Source organism: Saccopteryx leptura, chromosome 4 (genome assembly GCF_036850995.1).
Source record: "Saccopteryx leptura isolate mSacLep1 chromosome 4, mSacLep1_pri_phased_curated, whole genome shotgun sequence".
Taxonomy (NCBI): Eukaryota; Metazoa; Chordata; class Mammalia; order Chiroptera; family Emballonuridae; genus Saccopteryx; species Saccopteryx leptura.
In genome coordinates this window covers 30,581,719-30,602,461 of record NC_089506.1, presented here as the reverse complement: position 1 = coordinate 30,602,461, position 20,743 = coordinate 30,581,719, and the positions used below count along the sequence as shown (strand labels likewise).

The 20,743-nt window shown below is 34.7% G+C and overlaps 1 protein-coding gene across 1 annotated transcript in view; it reads right to left on the bottom strand.

The window, feature by feature from the left end:
• The window catches only part of ADAM32 (ADAM metallopeptidase domain 32), a 104,367-nt gene that overhangs the window by 81,785 nt on the left and 1,839 nt on the right, over positions 1-20,743 (bottom strand). The window contains exons 3-8 of the mRNA XM_066383595.1: positions 16,975-17,045; positions 9,736-9,787; positions 7,449-7,506; positions 3,852-3,927; positions 1,720-1,796; positions 510-687 (exon numbers count right to left, since the gene is read on the bottom strand). Coding sequence (XP_066239692.1) covers positions 510-687; positions 1,720-1,796; positions 3,852-3,927; positions 7,449-7,506; positions 9,736-9,787; positions 16,975-17,045 — 512 coding nt within the window. The remainder of the gene's footprint in view (positions 1-509; positions 688-1,719; positions 1,797-3,851; positions 3,928-7,448; positions 7,507-9,735; positions 9,788-16,974; positions 17,046-20,743) is intronic.

Here is a 20,743-nt window from a genome sequence, read left to right as displayed (position 1 = left end):
ATAGCAAGCAAAAAAGTTGATGTATGGTTCAAAGGTAAATGGAAGGTAGAGAAAAGGTGAGAATGTTCTAATGGAAAGGATATTTGCTATCGTTACTGTATTTCCTTATGTATAAGATGATCCCATGTATAAGATGCACCTTAATTTTAGGGCCCAAAATTTGAAAAAATATGTATTACATAAAGTTGTTGAACTCAAGTTTTATTCATCATAAAATTCATACAACTCATCACTCCCATTTATTAGCTTGTCCTCATTTGTGTCTGATGACAAATCACTGTCGTCAACAATGAGTACAAAAACAAACACATAAAAGCAGGAAATGCAAGTAAAAAAATCTAAAGCCACTGTATAAGACACACCTAGGTTTTAAGACCCCAGATTTTTCGAAAAAGAGTGCATCTTATACATGTGGAAATACTGTATATAATAGGTTAATAAATTTCTTTTTAAAAATAAATTAAAGCAGTAACCATCTTGAAAGTAGTAATAAAGTATATGCAACTAACTTTTTCACTTATTAAAATGTTATAGTCCATTGATTTTTGTCTTATGCCACGGTTATCTCCAGTATGAACTGCAAATTCACTGTTTGCATTCCTTATTTTATAAAGAATATGCTGAAATTCAACTTCAGCTTCCAGAGGTTCAATTCCATAAGAAGCATTTTCAAATTGTAGTATTCCACTATAAAATTAAGGATAAAAAATTTAAGTGCTTTTAATCAATTTTATAAAACCTTGACAGAATCAAATCAAAAAAAAGAAGAAAATACAAAATGTTTCTGAGATCAATAGTTTGATCCAAATCCTTTATATTTTGGAGTTGACACTGAAGAGACAAAACTCCTTCCTCAATCCACAAGATTAGCTTTCCATTTCATTTTCCTTATAGTTATAATTCTAAGTGTAGTGTACAGCATTTACAGTGAGCAAGTAATTCCCCTGTTCTCCAAGTCAGTGACTTACTGAAAGCAATAAAAAATCTTGATGAATTTCTCCCTAGTTTGCACTACTTTAAAAAAATGATTGTAGGGCTTATAAAATAAAAAGCTATATAATGAATGATTTTATTTATAAAAATAAAATATAGCAGTATTTATGAAAAGCATTTATCAATTTTGTTTATGCATATAGTCTGAATAAGATAGAGCAAGATCTTAAAGAATAAAACAACTTTTATAACTATTCTTCCCAAATCGAGGTAACAGTTCAAGTGACTAGATCTTAAAGAGCAAAACAACTTGTGTAACTATTCTTACCTGAATAAAGGTAACAATTCAAGTGACTACTCCCTAAAAAACAAATTTCAGGATTCCATGTAAAAGCAATAAGAAAAATTTTTTTTGAAACAAGGATCCTATGCTAGTGGCTGGTACATGGTAGGTATCAAAAATATTCTATTTACTGGAAAAAAAGAAAAGAAGCTACCCTAAATTTAGCCCAAATTTGCTGTAGTCAAGCATGTTCAATTGTCACTCTGTAATTAAGATAAAACAAGATATAAAACAAGATGTCAGAAAAGCTAAACCTTCAAAGAAGTTAAAAATTCTCTGGTCAGTGAGGAAGGTGAAGAAAACTAAAAATAAACATCAGAGAGTATAAATGAATAATCTCCACATGGGGATTTTCTTCCAGCTTCACACATAATATCAACATAACAAATTCAGTGCAGCCAAATATCATAACTATGATATCTCAACACTAGAAAATATGTAACCTCAGTCCAGAGCACGTGCTGAGAACGACAACAGAATTCGGATATCCTTCAACATATCCTTGGTAGTAGCATTGAGTCTAGAAAACAAAAAAGTCAGGTGTTTACTTAGAAATTGTCAAAAGTTTCGAATGGTTTCTTATTTGACAGAATTTTCTGAATAGTTTTCCAGGCTACACAGTTTATATCAGTATGCATAAAGGAACATTCAGAAAAAAGTCTCCCCACATTCACCACTTTCACTATATTTACTACTCAGATTATACTTGGGATCATTATTTTATATCCTGCTTCCAAAGTTAATTCCATATTTTGGTAAGATTATTCTCCAATATATAAATTTAGGTTATCTATTAAAAGATAAAGATTTTGAATCTGAATTTCATGTAAATCTAATATTCTTCTAAAAGAAAACATCTAAAAAAAAGACATCTAAAATGTAAGGACAAAGAAAGAATGAAGAGCTAGAAAAAAATATACTGTGCCAACACAAAGCAAAAGGACAACTGTGAAGTTATACTCACTCAAAAGAAATGTAGGCGTTAGGCAAGAAGCATGACTAGCGACAAAGAGGGACACTTCATAATGATAAGAGTCTCAATTCACAAAGAAGATATAAATTGTCCCAATTTGTATTCATTTAATAACATACCTTCAGAAAAACTACAGTACAATTATGCTAGAGATCTAGTAAACATTGTCACAGGAAAAAAAAAGGAATATTACATAATTTCCAAGATTCAATAGCTTTTGGTAGAAATCAGTGTAAGATTTTTTTTAACTTTATGTTGGAACCTAAGGGAAGAAAGAAAGAGCAAGAAAAGGAAACTGACAGTCTTATCCAATATAAATGAAGTAACATGGTGTCTAATTTAATAAACTTCAACAAATTTTTATTACATGCTAACTATGTGCCAGGCATGTTTCTAGGCATTGGGGATACGTTAGTGAATAAAACAGACCAAAATCTCCAGCCTCGTAAACATTATATTGCACAGGAGAATCAGAAAATAAACAAATAAAATAGTTGGCATATCATACATTGATAACAACTATGGGGAAAAACAAAACAGATAAGGTAAGAGAGTACTAAGGGAAAGAATGGTATTTAAAGTAGGGGTTAGTCAAGGACTAAAGGCGTGATTTTGAGCAAAGATCTGAAGGAAATAAGGGTGAAAAACGTGCTATTTAGTAAAAGAGCAAACATCTGCATCAGCGCAAACAGACAATACAAAGTTTTTGAAAGGAAAACATGTCTGGTGTATCTGAAGAACAGCAAGGAGAGAAATGTTCTGAGCAGAAAAGTGACATGATCTGACTAGATTTTAATAGGATCGATCGGGTTGCTCTGTTGAGAAATGACTGAGGAGATAGGCAAGGTATCGAAATAGAAAGATTATTCAAGAAGTTCCAGCAAGAATCTAAGTCAACAGAATGTTTATTTGGAAAAGAGTGGTTACCAGTGGATGGAGACATAGGAAGAAGGTGAATTACGGTTATACTGTAATTTAAAGGGTAGATTCAATGGATTTCTTGATGGATGGGATAGGACAGTGATTTTCAACCTTTTTCGTCTCATGGCACACATAAACCAATTATTAAAATTTTGCAACACACCAAAAAATATATTTTTGCTGATCTGAAAAAAATGGGTACAAATTTGATTCATTCACAATGGACAGCTATTGTGTTGACTGTTGTCATTATTTTATTTGACAATCTAAGGGAAAAGAGATCAGTGTCCTGTACTAAACAGATGTTGCATGTTTTAAAAATTCTTAAAGCCCACCATTTGAAAATCACTGTGATGGAGGTAGGAAAAAAAGGTTTTCAATCTATGATTTTATGTCCAGTAATACTTGTGTTCCTTTTATTATTCTGTAATTTATTTTCATGAATTCAACAAAATATAAATAAACTAATTAATTAATTAAATGGGATTTATGATCTAGGCAGAATCAAAGGTGCTTAGTCAATCTAATTTGTCTTTAATTTACCAATACTTCAGAAATACCTAATAATGGGGAGAATTAGGCAAAACAATGGATCCCTTAAAATTTTTATATTTAAGGCTTAAATATATACATCCCTTGCATAGAGTCAGTCTTCTGTAAAACACAGATCTTAAATCATACCTGAATATTTGAAGAATGAGAATTCACAGATCCTTGTTTATATAAATAAACCATAAAATTATCCACTAAAAAATATCTGAATGTAAAAAAGAATGAGAAAATTTTAAATGTTATTCTTTTTAAAACATATAAAGCGATGTCCAGCAAGCTAGCACCCTCAGGCCAAACCTGACCCACCCTCTATTTTTGTTAATAAAATTTTATGGGAACATAGCCATAGCCATTGACTTCCATATAGCCAATGGCTTATTTCCTGCTACAACAACAGAGTTTAATCATATTGACAGACTTATGGCCTTCAAAGCCAAAAATATTTCTGGGCTTTTAGAGAAAATGTTTGCCAACTTCTGATAAAGCTTGTATTTTCTTTTGACATATATGCAAATTTTATTCAGAGCTATACACATTTAGTCAAAATAATTTCCCTATATTAATGGACTCCTTTAAAGAAAATAAGGAAATGAACTATAAGATGAGAGAAAAGCATTTTAAAAGTTACAAAGATATACAAAGATATGAACTAGATATAGGATTATGACACCTGTCTGTTCTTTCTTTTTTCCTAAATTATGTTACCATGTGTACATATTTCTTTTATGATGAAGTTCAAGCTTCTCTGGTACCATCCTCTGTATTTACAATGCTATTTTAGTTAGGCTTCCTCACCTCCTGCTCACTTCTCAACTCCATATAACATAACTAGACCACTCGGACTAGTTTCTGTTGGGGATCCTCTACTAAAACTGAACTCACATAGATTAACTGCCCAATGACCCTCTAGTTGTGAAATCCAAAATGCAGTCTGAAGTAAAACTACTCCAATGCACTTCATATCTCTGACCACATTCTCCTTCTTTAAACCATCTGCTCTTCAACTTCAATCATACCATTCCTCCCTGGTTTTCCTCATAGCTTTTTCTACTTCTGTAAACCCCTTCATCTGGATCCTTGCTGCTTCTGTTAAATCAGGGTTCGGGAACCTATGGCTTATGAGCCCGATGTGCTGTTTTGATGGCTGCATCTGGCTTGCAGACAAATTTTTAACAAAAATAATAATAACATTAAAAATATAAAACGTTCTCATGTATTACAATCCATTCATTTCCTTCCTCTCATGTTCATGGTTGCGGGTGGCTGGAGCCAATCACAGCTGTCTTCCGGGAAAACGCCAAATTTTTATTAGCTAATGCTTAACGTACATGGGTCGTTGTATGGCTCTCATGGAATTACATTTTAAAATATGTGGCATTCATGGCTCTCTCAGCCAAAAAGGTTCTGACCCCTGTGTTAAATGTTTCCTTGCATTCATTTTGGGTTGTTTTTCCTTCTTACCGTTAATCTTCACCTCCACCTCTATAAATTTATCTTGTTCATTTTTTGGTGCCTCATTTATACATACATTAAAAAAAGATGGCTTTAAAATGCACACCTCTCTTCCATGTTCTAAACTAAACCTAATTACCAACTAGACATTATTTCTGGGCTGTCCCACAAGCACTTCATATACAACCTCTCCAAAAATAAGGCCACATTTGCCCTGACTCTGATCTGTTCCCCTTCTCTCTCACTGTCCCACGAAATGTCTGCCACCACTCATTGTATCTGATCTGTTAGCTACTCTTTTTCCTGCCATCTTAGTATCTCTCAAAACAACAACAAAAAATCACAACCTCTACACATAGTTCTGTTTCCCATTATTTCTCACATAAGTTAGTTTCAATAACATAATTAGCATTATACTGTCATAATCATTATGCAAGTAACTTCCCAAAACAATATACACATGCTCTACCCATATCCCTCGATCCAGTCCCTATATTCTTACCACTGCTCATAGTCCTGATAAGATGGTCAAATGCAATGTGAGTTCTCTCACTTTCCTTCTTGTACATTGAAAAGCTATTTGTGTTACCATTTACCATATCCTTCTTCCCTTCTGTCTACAGCAGGGGTCTCAAACTCACGGCCTGCCGAACAATTTTGTGCGGCCCGCAGACTAATCCACGAAGTTCAAAATATTTTGGATAAAATTAAGTAAGCCTAGGGGCCTACTTGTATTTTTCATTTCTCTAGCATCCTAGCTAGATATTAGCTTAGTTAACAGCAGTTGTGATGTGAACTACAGTTTCTGGTCGTTTTGTGACACTGAGTAAACTGCATGTACGATTGTGCTTGTTGTACTGATTTTTTTTTTGTTTTCAACTGCAGTGAGAAAAGTGTTGCGTAACAGTTGCCTTTTGTAGACCTAGTGCGGCCTGCCGAACGGCTGTGATCTTGCTCTGCGGCCCACATGCTGAGTTGAGTTTGAGACCCCTGGTCTACAGGAATTGATGAACTCTTCTTTTATCCAATGTCATTTTTTGGCATATTACACAATGAATCACTTGTATACATACCTCTCCTTAAGAAACTTTCCCTAAGCCCTGGCCGGTTGGCTCAGCGGTAGAGCGTCGGCCTAGTGTGCGGAGGGCCCGGGTTCGATTCCCAGCCAGGGCACACAGGAGAAGCGCCCATTTGCTTCTCCACCCCTCCGCCGCGCTTTCCTCTCTGTCTCTCTCTTCCCCTCCCGCAGCCAAGGCTCCGTTGGAGCAAAGATGGCCCGGGCGCTGGGGATGGCTCTGTGGCCTCTGCCCCAGGCGCTAGAGTGGCTCTGGTCGCAACATGGCGACGCCCAGGATGGGCAGAGCATCGCCCCCTGGTGGGCAGAGCGTCGCCCCATGGTGGGCGTGCCGGGTGGATCCCGGTTGGGCGCATGCGGGAGTCTGTCTGACTGTCTCTCCCTGTTTCCAGCTTCAGAAAAATGAAAAAAAAAAAAATTAAAAAAAAAAAAAAAGAAACTTTCCCTAAGCTAAAATATTTTGTTTCTTCTTTCTATGAAAGCATTTGTCTGACTGCTGTTTTCTTCTTTCTCTGCCCAATATCTTTAATAAGTTAGTTACACTTACTATTTTTGGTTTCTCACAATTAGCCTCCCCTAAATTCTATAGTCTCTTTTGGCACCCAAAATTTAACTGCAATTGTCATCTTGAAAGTCACAAATTACTTCCAAGCTGGCTTTTCACAACCGGTTTCCACTATAGAATTAAACCCAACAAAAAATTATTTCAAATATTTTCTCAATTCTCTGAAAGATAATACATAGGTAGTACTATTATCCATAAACTGCTCACTAGCTCCCAAATAATGTTTGATCTAATTTTTGTATTAAATCCCTTATTCCCTATCCCTGAGGGTGGGCCTGCTTCCCTAATTGATCAAATTTTAACACATACAACCAGTTGCTGACTTAGTTCTTGTTTTGACATTGTGCCTTAACTACACAGTCTAGTCCTGCTGGTTCCACCAACTTAAGATCATTTAGATCAATTTTCAAGAGCTGAGTCACTATTTTTTCTGTTCCTAAACCATCTATTCACAAAGACTACTTGAGGCATTAGGACCCAAAATGTAATTAATTCACAGAAGAGCATATGTTCATCTAAGACAACTAAAAATTTAACAACCATATTTATTATTTTAATACTCCATTTATATTACAATGAAACAAATTCTGATAAATAAAATGAAATCCAAAACTCAACAATTATAAAAAATTACCTTTGCTTAAGGTGCACTGTATATGGCTTCTCATCTATTGGAATAATATAGGATATCTCTTTCTAGAAAATCCAGAACAACTGAGAGTGAGGACTAATGTAACAGAATAAGCAAAACAACATTTTTACATCAATTTACAGCAAAAAAGCAAACAGTGCTTTAAATGTCTGGATTAAAATGTCTCAGACTATGTGTGATTTAAAACTTGCAACAACATAGCAAGTATTTTGAAGATCAAAGGTAGATGAATAGTTTTTTAGATGAGTACAACTCTAGCATCTGGCATTCCAATTACATAAATGTATTTGTGCACCAGCAGCTTTGTGAAGTTGGCTCTTTGTATAAGGGACAGTCTTCTTTCACGCCTCTAGGTCTTTTCAGAAGTGGTCGAAATTGGCAGCTGGGGCACTTTCAGTCTAGATTGATATTTGTCACACTCCAGATAAAATGCAGAATATTATATAGTTGTACTTTATACATAGTGGTTAAATGAAACTGTTTAAGCCATTTTTACAGTTGTGAAGCACAAAATACCTAAGTGCTTCTATCAAAGTTATTTCTTCAGTAAAATGCATATAATTTTCTGCCAGTGATGAGCAAGAACAGAATTTTTATCATTAGGCTTATTTGAATGATTAAAATAAGACTAAATGCACATCTCTTAACAGTTCAGTTCTCTCCAGTGCTGTTTCACCCTTTTATAGTGAGTCACATGTAGGGAGTTGTGAATATCAGAAGTGATTTATAATCTAGTCTGCTTTACCCTTAATCGACTCACAGCTATTCATTTACTAATGATATTTTTCTTAAGGGTTATGGAATAAGAAGATGAAGTGTTTACTCTTCATTTACGAAATGATTGTAAACCTGAGTTTCTCATCAAAATAAAATTCTATTGTTTCAAGGTTAAAAAAATTTGGTCATTTATCTATTGTATAATACATTCTATTTCCACACACACACAAAAAGCAATTTTTATATCAATAGGTGGGTGAATTTGCATGATCAATGTAAAAAGCAAGATTTAAGCATCATACAAAAAGAAACTAGTTAAAGTATATTTTTAACAAAAGACACAAATACCAGAACACAGAAAAAGATAAGTATTCCAGGATCTGTGACAATAAAAGGCAACAGTACAATAAGGCATGCTTTTAAAATGTCTAATAAAAGTGATAAAAAAAAATGAAGCAGGAAGGTTAACATTGCTGGTCATAAGTCAAGTTGATAGCATGTCTCTCCTGCTACACTGTAATGAGAAGAGCACTTTATCTCTACTGTAATCTTCCCTAAAACTTGTAACCTCAGCCTAATCATAAAAAAAAATACCAAAAAATTCCAAATCAAGGGATGTCCTATAAAATATCTGACCAATACTCTTTAAAACTGTAAAGATCATAAAAAGAAAGACGAGAATATATCTGGAAAATGTCACATTAATGGTGTTGTGAGAGATATCCTAGCTCTCTCCCCTTGACATTTCAACAAATTAAACAGCTATAAGGTAATGAAAGAACCTCAGCTGGGCTAGCAAGCTTGCCTGAAAAATCCATGCGTGGAATGACAAAAGGTGGGAAGGGTTGAGAAGGGAGGCAGAAGATAAGACACATTCATGGTCAGGCTCCAGAGAGGAGAGAAACCTGGACTGTCTGGATTTTTGTGCACCACGGCTCCAGAGAAGGGAGAAATCCTGAGTGATTGGGTTTTATTCTGCTGGGAGGAGTTGAGAGATTAAGGAAGCAGTTGGGGAGATACTAAATCAAAGCAGTGGTAGAATGAGGTGTTATAGCCAGTGTTGCCACAGTCTGCTGGAAGCCCGCACTTGGCCCAGGGACAGAGAAAAATGGCATGTGATTCCCCAAACTCCCAAATCCCACTTCCCTCCCCTCTCAGGGTAGGGAAAGTGGCAAAGACATACATACCCCACAGCTAGTGCTACAGGGCCACGCTTTCCCTTGAGAAAAAGAGAAGCTTTGTGTCTAGTTCCCTGGTCTGTTGAGACATGGGGAGGAGTGCCTGGAGGCCTGAGAACTCCAATTGCTAAAGCTCTAAAGCTCTGACAACATGCCCCAGCCATCATTACAACTGTAGCCCCACCTCCAGCATTGCAGCAGCAACATCTCAGCAGAGACCAACCGAGGAATTTCAAAGAGCTAAAACTTGTAATACAGTGCCACATACTAGAAGAAAGCAGAAAAGCCTCTCAAAACTGAAATTTCTTATATTCTCTTTTGCCTTTTGAATTTTATTTCTCTTTAATTTTCTAATTTTTATTGTTTTGGGGGTAGTTTGTTTTTATTATTGTTTTTGTTCTTTGTAGTGTTCTTTTTTATTTTTTGTGAGAGGCTGAGAGAGAGAGAGAGAGAGAGACAAAAACTTTGACCTGCTCTTGTATGTGCCCTGACCAGGGAATCAAACCAGAACCCTCTGCATTCCGAGATGACACTCCAACTAACCAAGCTATCCAGTCAGGATTTAATTATTGATTTTTAGAGAAACAGAGAGAGAAAAAGAGAGAGGGGAGAGGGAAGCATTCATTAGCTGATCTACTCAATCATGTATTCTTTGGTTGCTTCCCTTGTGTGCCCTGACCAGGGATAAAATATGCAACCTAGTCATTTCAGGACAATACTCTTAACTGACTGAGCTAACTTGCCAGGGATTATTTTATATTATTTTTAAATTTTTTCTATTCTTTATTTATTTTTATAACTTGTTTTTTTTTAACAATACTGATCTCAAATGCCATTAAGGCAGAAGAAAACTAATACCATGGCTATACAAGAAAGAGATGTAGTTCAGGAAAAAAAAGAAAAGAAAAATCTCCAGAAAGCAATCAAAGCAATCTCAATCACCAGAAAACCTTGAAGTTAAATGATGGAGAATTCAAAATTGAAGTTCTAAAAATACTCAGTGTGATGCAATAAAACACACATAGGCAATTCAGTGAGCTCAAAATCAAATTAATGAACAAAATGAGTACTCTACCAAGGAGACTGAAACTTTAAGAAAGAACCAAACAGAGAAGAAATCAACATATAAATTGAAAAATGAGGAGCAAGTTCAACTAATGGATGGATGATAGAATTGACAAAGTCAGCAAAAGAAAGAAAAAAGTAAAAATTAGAGAACTAAATTAAATAAAGAACAAAAACTATAGAAAAAAGAAATACAACAAGGATCTGGTTCTTTGAAAAAAATCAATAAAACTGACAAACCTCTGGCTACACTCACTAAGAAAAAAAGAGAAATAACTCATATAAACAAAATCTAAAATGAAAGAGAAGAAATTACCACAGACATCATAAATATACAAAGGATCATACTAGAATACTATGAAAGATTATATGACACCAAATTTAAAAATTTAGAGGAAACAGATAAGTTCTTAGAATTATACAATCTTCCTAGATTGAGTCACAAAGAAGTGGAAAACCTAAACAAACACATAAACAAGGAGGAAATAGAAACAACTACCAAAAACTTCCCCTAAAATAAAAGTCCAGGACCAGATGGTTACAGTAGTGAACTCTACTAAGCATTCAAAGATTTGGTACTCATCCTTCTCAAAGTCTCCCAAATAATAAAAGCAGCAGCAATATTCTCGACCATATTTTATAAGGTCCATGTAACACTGATACCGAAACCTGGCAAAAAAACACACATACAAAAACACACACACACACAAAGAAAAACTACAGAGCAATATCTCTAAAGAATACAGATGCAAAAATCCTAAACAAAATACTAGCAAATCAAATACAACAATACATAAAAATAATAATACATAACAATCAAGTGGGATTCATTCCAGAAGCACAAGGATGGTTCAGCATATGTAAAACAATCAACTTAATGCACCACATCAACAAAACAAAGGACAAAAATCATATGATTCTCTCAAAAGATGCAGAAAAAGCATTCAATAAGATACAACATCCATTTGTTTAAAACACTCAATAAAATGGTTATCAATGGAAAGAACCTCAACATAATAAAGGCCCAAATGATAAACTATCAGCCAATATCATACTAAATTGGTAAAAAAAACTGAAAGCTTTTCTTCTAAAGTCAGGAACAAGACAAGGTAGCCTAATCGTTCCACTCTTATTCAACGTAGTACTTGAAGTCTTAGCCAGCGCAATCAGGCAAGAGAAGAAATAAAAGGCATCTTTATCGGGAAAGAAGTAAAGGTATCACTTTACAAACATGGTAATGGAAAATGATTTCACTTTGGGTGATAGGCACACAACACAATCAATAATTCAAATTCTATTGAAATGTTCACCTACAAAAAAAAATTAAAAATAAAAAAAAAATAAAAAAAATAAATGTTCACCTACAACCTGTGTACTCTTATTGATCAATGTCACTTCAATAAATTTAATTTTCTAAATTAAAAAGGAATATAAGAAAGACTGAGAAATGGGGCAAAGGAGACTGGAGAGATCTAATTGACTAATTGCACTGTAGTACAGTAGTACAGTATTCTGAATGGGATCCTAGAACAGGAAAAGTACAGTAATGGAAAAACTGCTGTAATCAAAATAAACCCTTCAGTTAATAGTAACGTATCAATGTTAATTTCTTAGTTTTGACAAACATTTCAACATGGTTATATAAGATGATAACTTTACAAGAAACTGAGTGAACATAAGTGGGAACTCTCGATGACATCTTTGTAATTTTTCTGTAAATTTACAATTATTCCAAAAATTTGTTTATTTTTTAATCAAAACCAGAAATATATTAAAGAAAGAAGTAAAACAAGTATATGCAGATAGGAGGTAGAAATACCAAACATAAGATGCTGAGAATGAAGCAGCAGCATGTCCTACTTTTAAAATTTGCTTTGGTGAAACAAATAGTGCTTTAGTGAACCTGATCTGAATGTAATGAACACAGATGCTGGAACATCTTTATCTCTTTTTTTAAATTGAATTTATTGGGGTGACAGTGGTTAGAATTATACAGATTTCAGGTATACAATTCTACAACACATCATCTGTACACTATACTGTGTGTTCGTCACCCCAAATCAAGTCTCAACATTTATCCACTCTATACCCTCCTCCACCTTCTCTCATGACCCCTTCCCCAAGCAATCACCACACTGTTTTCCACATCCAAAAGTTTTTTCTTTTTTTCCTTTTTTTTTTTTTCTCAATCTTTCCACCCCTTACAACCACCCCAATAGCTGTCATCCTACTCTATATCTATGAGTCTTATACTATAAATATCTGTGACTTGATTTATTTTGGGGTGTCTTCTTTTAATTTGGAATACTTATCATCTGTTTTATAAAATAGATTTAATCTTTCATTAGGTAGAAACTAATGATTCCTCACTGTGAGTGCTCAGTATGATTTTCTTTTTGCTCATATGATCATAGGATTATTTCTTTATCATAGACAGCCAATAACCTCAGTAAATAGCCTCAGTTTTAATTCATTATTATTGGTTTTGATTATACTACAAAATCTACTTTCCAGTGTTTCAAATCATTTAATTCAGAAAGTTTGCTTGAAGTTTATCTTTGATTATTTTTGGTCTAATCTGTTTTCTCTGGAACAGCAAATTTTGTGTAAGTTAATACTTCTCCCTGTACTTTTTATGGTGTCTTATAACTATTTCATCTGTTTTTAAATTTTTTAAAGATTTTTATAGAAGAATACACTAATAACTCATAGTTACATAAGTGAACCTTATGAAAGAACCTGAACAAATACTTAGTCAGGTTTAAGGCACAGTTATTAACTGTTTCTTTTTTTTTAATTTTTCAGGTGCTTTCTCAAAATCCATCTCTTCTGATGGTATTTCCAGAAAAAAAAAATCCAAGCAAATACAATCAATAATTCAGAAGTTGGAAGTGTAAAATACATTTTTCACGATCAATATTTTTATACAAAATTATTTGCTGGAGACAATGGATGAGAGCATCCTGGTCTGAAACTGAGAAGGTTCTCCAACCCTCTGAAATCAAGGAGAAAGAAGTTTTGCCTCCTAGGCTTGTGATAGACTGGAAACCCTGATTATCTCTAAATAGCCTCTGCATCATTTTTGCATTCTTGAAGGAAATGAATGTTCTCAGCTCTACAGCTATAATGCCCTGTCCTGTAGAATCCCAGAAGTCCAACAGCCTTCCTTCACTTCATCTCATTTTCTCTTGACCAGTTAGTCCTAGTTGGCAGTGTTTCTGCTAGAGTAATCTCATCTCTATTCCTGTCTTTAGCTGTTAGCTGATTAAACCCATAGGTAATCTTTTTATGAAGTGACTGTCCAGTCATAACCTTGGTGTTTGCTCCAGAACACGCTTTCTCATTTTTTGCAATATGATTATGATGACATTTTTTTTCATCTTCAAGCTCTGATTCCTTTTTGTTTAACAATTCCTTCAATATATCTCTTTTCTCTTGCATTTTATTATAATCAGTAAAAAGAAGTCAACATCTTTTGGCACTTCACTTAAAAATCTCCTCTGCTTAATATCCATGGCTGACAAAAGTTCTGCCATCCACAAAACACTAGAATGCTATTCAGTTAAGTTCTTTGCCACTTTATAAAAACAATCGCTTTTCCTCCAGTTTCCAATAACCTGTTACTCACTTCCATCTGAGATCTCACCAGAAACACTTGTAATGCACATATTTCAACCAAAGCTCTGTTCATGATGTATGATATATATATTCTATAAAATAATAGAAGCTTTTACTACAGCTCTTTTCTTTCTGAGTTTTCCCCAGAATTTCCTCTAGCAATCATATTTCTACCAATAGTCATTTCAAGGCAAGCTAGGCTTTTTATATCATGCACTCATCATTATCCAGCCTCTACCTATCAATCACATCCAAAGCCATTTCACTTCCACATTTTCTAGACTTTGTTACAGTACCCCACTCTGCAGAACCAAAATCTGTATTTGTTAGTTTAGGCCAGGGGTAGTCAACCTTTTTATACCTACCGCCCACTTTTGTATCTCTGTTAGTAGTAAAATTTTCTAACCGCCCACTGGTTCCACAGTAATGGTGATTTATAAAGTAGGGAAGTAACTTTACTTTATAAAATTTATAAAGCAGAGTTACAGCAAGTTAATAATAATTAATAATAATAATTAATAATAATTACTCACCAAGTACTTCATGTCAGATTTTCATTGTTTGGCAGAATAAATCTTTATGAAACAACTTACTATAGTTAAATCTATCTTTTTATTTATACTTTGGTTGCTCCGCTACCGTCCACCATGAAAGCTGGAATGCCCACTAGTGGGCGGTAGGGACCAGGTTGACTACCACTGGTTTAGGCTGTCTTAACAAACCACCACTGATTTTAGAGACTTACACAGCATAAATTTGTTTTCTCACATTTCTAGAAGCTGGAAATCCAAGATTAAGATAGATACCATCAGGGTTAGTTTCTGGTGAGACATCTCCACATGGCTACCTTCTCACTGTGTGCTCTCACTGTCTTTATTTCTGTGCTCAGATGGAGAGAAAGAGAGGCTATTTCTTCCTCTTCTCATACGGTGCAGTTTCTATCTGGGTCCCCATTCTTAGGAACTTTTTCACTTTATCTTCTTAAAGGCCTCATCTCAAAATACAGTCACACTGAGGACTGAGCTTCAACATATGAATTCAGGGGTGGGGGGGGACACAGTTCAGTCCATAACAGAGCTTTTAAATACAATCAGTAAAAACAAGGATCATAAAAAGAAACTTTGATAAACCGCATATCATTAAAATTGAAAATGTCTATGCTTCAAAAAAATACTAATAAGAAAATGGTAAGACAACACACAAATTGAAAAAAATAACTGAAAATCAAATGTCAGTTAAAGAGTTTTTACCTAGAATGTGTAAGAAATACTTAGAATTAAGAAATAAAGAGGTTCTAAATAAAATTTTTTAAAAAATAAAGAGGGAAACAACCCAGTTTAAAAATGGGCAAATAATTTGAATAAACATTTCACAAAATAAGGTATATAAATGGCTAATAGGTGCATGAAAGATGTTCAACATCATTTTTCATTAGGGTAATTCAAATGGAAGCCACAGTAAAAAACACTATATAGCCACTAGAATAACTATAACCAAAATGACAGGCAACATCAAGTAATGACAAGTAAAAAACTGGAACCCTCACATTTGTCTGATAGGAAATATAAAATTGTACAGCCACTATGGAAAACAGTTTGGTGGTTTCTTTAAATGTTAAATATAAACTAAACATAAGACATGGCAATTTCACTCCTAAGAATCTACCCAAGAGAAAGGAAAAAATATGTCCACACATAAATGTTCATAACAGAATTATTCATAATAACCAATATCTGAAAACAAACAATCCAATGTCTATCAAGTGGTAAAAGGATAAACAAAGTGTGCTATTCAAATCTATTAAGAAATAAAAATAAATAAGTCTGGCCTGTAGTGGTGCAGTGGATAGGGCGCTGACCTTGAACACTGAGGTCGCCAGTTTGAACCCTTGGACTTGCCTGGTCAAGGTGCATACGACAAGCAACCAATGAACAGCTAGAGTGAAGCACCTGTTTTTCATTTCCCTTTCAACCAATTGGTAAAATCAATATATAAAATCTTTTTAAAAATTAATGAACTATGGATAAGTGCTACAAAATGGACAAACTTAAGGGAAATAATCCCAGTGGAAAAAAAATATACATATCATATGTTTCCATTTATATAACATGTCCAGACAAGACAAAATTATAGAAATAGAAAACAAATCAGCAGTTATCAAAGGCTAAGAATGGAAGCAGAGAAAAACAGCAAACAGGTATGAGGGAAAGTCTTAAAAGACAAGAAATGTTCTAAAAGTAGATTGTGGTAAAAGTTATATAATTCTATTTAGGTACTAATAAACATTGAATTGTATACAGTTACAGTGGGTAAACTATGTGGTGTAAAAACTATACCTTAATAAACATGTTAAAAATAGAGCATCAAAATATTAACCACTTATAAGCAAGGTGTGAGTCATTGTATTTCTTTTTTCTTAAGTCCTAAGACACTTAGCTTACAGTGAAGCACACAAGTCCAAAGAAATATTTCTTAAGTATATTAATGAATAAGATAAGGTATCTCCTTTCCTAACAAAGATAATGGGATGAAAAAGGGCTTCTTCTTTCTGAGAACTGATAGGTGCTAGGGTAAAGATGAAGGAAAGAGGCTTTAGTTAAAAGAGATTCTCCTTAATCTTTTTGGAGACAATTATTCTCTTCATAGCAATCATCTAGATATCAGGCAGATAAGGCCCTGATTCTTCTACATTATTTTCTGTATTTGAACTTTAAATAGTTTTACCATGAGGAAATGACAAATATTAAACAAAAAAGAGCATTCTAATGTACATATTTGCTTTAACCATCAAAATTTTAAATTTCTTATTAGAAGTAATACTGGGAACTTATATCCACATTAACACAGGATTGGTATATTTCATTGCTATACAATACAAATAAGAAATTTCATATAATAATATTGTGAAAAAGAAATCTTATGTTTTCTACTTCTGAGTTGTCACTTGTAGTTGCTTGGATTTTCTCTGGAAATATAATCTGAAGAGATCCATTTGGAGAATCTAAAGAAATAAGAAAACAGTTAACTGTCTTAAACCTGACTCAATATTTGTTCAGATTCTTTAACAAGATTCACTTATGCAAATATGATTTATCACTGTGTACCATCTGCTTCTCTTCCCTCCCTCTCCCCTCTCTCTTCCCTTCTCATAGCCAGTGGCTCAGTTAGTTGGAATGCTGGCCCCAGGCGCTGAAGATAGTTCAGTTGATTCAAGAATCAACCCCAGAAAGGGGTTGCCGGGTGGATCCTGGTCAGGGTGCATGCGAGAATCTGTCTCTCTACCTCCCCCTCCTCTCACTTAAAAAAAATAAATTGATGATAGGTAGGTAGATAGATAATAAAGATATATACATATTATAGGTGTATATATATCTATGTATCTATATATTTATATATTTATAAAATAATAAACATATATATTTATATCTATAAATAGATAAAATTTTATATATATAAAATGCTTGACCCTAACAAGATCCAGGCAATATTTCAGTTCCCTCTTCCTAAAACAAAAAGACAACTGTGGAGAGTTTTCTATGGTTGACATTGTACTACAGAAACTAGATTTCAAATTTTTCTTTATGTGCTCAACATTTCTACGTTTTTTTAAAAGAACATGAACCAGACCAAATTACTTAGCCAAAAACATCTAAATTTGCTTTCCAGGCCCTAACACATGAGTTAATGTCAGCTAGTACATCCCATTTAGTCTCTTCCTTTCTCTTTTTGTCCACAAATGGTAAGAAAATGTCCTGCACATCTTGGTCCAGCAACACAGAGCCCATCACAGGCCAATTGAGTATTATAGTCAATAACTAGATCCTATTGCTAGAGGGCTTCCTCACTGTCTACAAGCAATCTCCACCACTGCCTTTTTGCTAAAGGTAACAAGATATCACAATGGTTTCCCTTTTGAAAGTCTATGTACTCCATTCAGTAGAAGTCCTTTTATACTCCCACCACATTCCCCACCTTTCTGCTAGTGAACTCACATCCTGTGAAATCTTACTTTTTTCTTCATTTAACATAAATATTTTTCATTGTAATTCCTTAAATCCAGCCATCCTTCTTCCTTTACCAACTGATGAAACCCCACGTGACTGTTTACTGACCCTTGACAGTAAATAAATAAATGTTTTGATGATTTACATATATACTCATTGGGTGAAAGCACTTCCCCGTCAAAAGGCTATGTATGGCCTTTGCTGTAGGTAACTAAGTCCAGTTAGAAAAGAAGTCATCCCACCTAAGTAATCCAATTAGCGTTGACAGTGATAAAGGAACCCATTTTGTTACTAGAACAAGCTGGGGTTCGAGTTGCCCATCACTGCCAATCCACCAGAGAGATGGATCTGTGTCATATGAATGTTTTTTATTCAGATTGTCAGCAAACTGAGAAGGCAGGGGACTCCTGTCCCAAAGAACTGCCTTAACACTCTCCTGGTGCTGGCTGTTTTTATAGGGTTCAGGGTCAAAGTCTGTTCAATTAGTCATGTAACAGTATGCAGGAGGTGGCAGGAATGTCTCCCTCACAAGTTCTTTTAATATTGACATGGGTCCAATTAGCATAGTCCTATCTGGTGCCCTTGGTAAACCTTCAAAACAGCCAGGACCTGACACTTCTGAAAATTAGATGGGAAAAAGTCTCCCTACTCCCATAGGATACAAAATAAAGATTTAAGATTGGTAAACTAAGTTTTTAATTAATCTATAGGCCTTGACTTTTCTTTCTTTATTATTATTATTAATTTTAATGGTGTGACATTGATCAATCAGGGTACATAGGTTCAGAGAAAACATCTCCATGTTATTTTGACATTTGATTATGTTGCATACCCATCACCCAAAGTCAAATTGTCTTCTGTCACCTTCTATCTAGTTTTCTTTGTGACTCTCCCCCCATTCCCTCTCCTCCCTCCTCCTCTCCCCCTGTACCCACCACACTCTTGTCCATGTCCCTGAGTCTCATTTTTATGTCCAACCTATGTATGGAATCATATAGTTCTTAGTGTTTTCTGATTTACTTATTTCACTCAGTATAATGTTATCAAGGTCCATCCATGTTGTTGTAAATGGTCCGATGTCATCATTTCTTATGGCTGAGCAGTATTCCATAGTATATATGTACCATATCTTCCTTATCCAGTCATCTATTGAAGGTTTTTTTGGTTGTTTCCATGTCTTGGCCACTGTGAACAATGCTGCAATGAACATGGGGCTGCATGTGTCTTTACATACCAGTGTTTTTGAGTGTTGGGGGTATATATCCAGTAGAGGGATTGCTGGGTCATATGGTAGTTCTAGTCTTAATTTTTTTGAGGAACCACTATATACTTTCTTCCATAATGGTTGTACTACTTTACATTCCCACCAACAGTGGATGAGGGTTCCTTTTCTCCACAGCCTCTTCAACACTTATTACCTGACTTGCTGATAATAGCTAATCTAACAGGTGTGAGGTGGTATCTCATTGTAGTTTTGATTTGCATTTCTCTAATAGCTAATGAAGATGAGCATCTTTTCAAATATCTGTTGGCCATTTGTATTTCTTCCTGGGAGAAGTGTCTGTTCATGTCCTCTTCCCATTTTTTTATTGGATTGTTTGTGTGTTTGTTGTTAAGTTTTACGAGTTCTTTGTATATTTTGGATATTAGGCGCTTATCTGAGCTGTTGTTTGAAAATATTATCTCCCATTTAGTTGGCTGTTTGTTTGTTTTGTTGTCAGTTTCTCTTGCTGTGCAAAAGCTTCTAGTCTGATGTGGTCCCATTCATTTATCTTTGCCTTCACTTACCTTGCCTTTGGAGTCAGATTCATAAAGTGCTCTTTATAACCAAGGTCCATGAGTTTAGTACCTATGTTTACTTCTATGTAGTTTATTATTTCAGGTCTTATATTTAGGTCTTTGATCCATTTTGAATTAATTTTAGTACAAGGGGACAAACTGTAGTCGAGTTTCCTTCTTTTGCATGTGGCTTTCCAGTTTTCCCAGCACCATTTGTTGAAGAGGCTTTCTTTTCTCCATTGTGTGTTGTTAGGCCTTGACTTTTCACAGTAAACCTAGTGGCTAGGATTTTACAAACAACCATTGTGATGTAAACTCTCCTCATCTTCAGGTCCCTCCCCTTGGAAGCCTTCCCCAAAACTCCTGCTAAGGTAAACTTTCCACTGCATTTCAAAGTAAAGGCCAGGGAGCCATTAAGAGAGAATAGCAAGCAGATTAACTATTTCCTAACCCTTACATTAACTATAACCTAACCCTATTCATTGCAAATAAAAGCTACTATTTGTTAAGCCAAATTTCTAACTTTTGGGCTTCCCTATCAATTTCACTGGGCAAATTCTTAGAATAGTTTGTAACATTTGACCTATTTTACATCGTTTTCAATATGCCTATGACTTCAGTCTTCTGGATCGATTAAAAGGGTAGATGGCATTATAAAAACACAACTTGCTAAATCTGTACAGGTCTTTAATCTTCCTTGGCACAGTTACTGCCCATTGTTTTAATGAATCTAAGATCCGTACCCTTTGGTGGACATGAACTGTCACCATTCGGAAGTGTTACTGGGCATCCAATAATGTTGTTTGACGCTTGTGTTTATGAACCTTTCTTTCTCAAAGGGTATGTGTTGTCTTAGTGCAGAGGATAAACGGAGGCTTTAAAGAACAGACTTTTCAAAGCATGCTCTCGGGAGAGG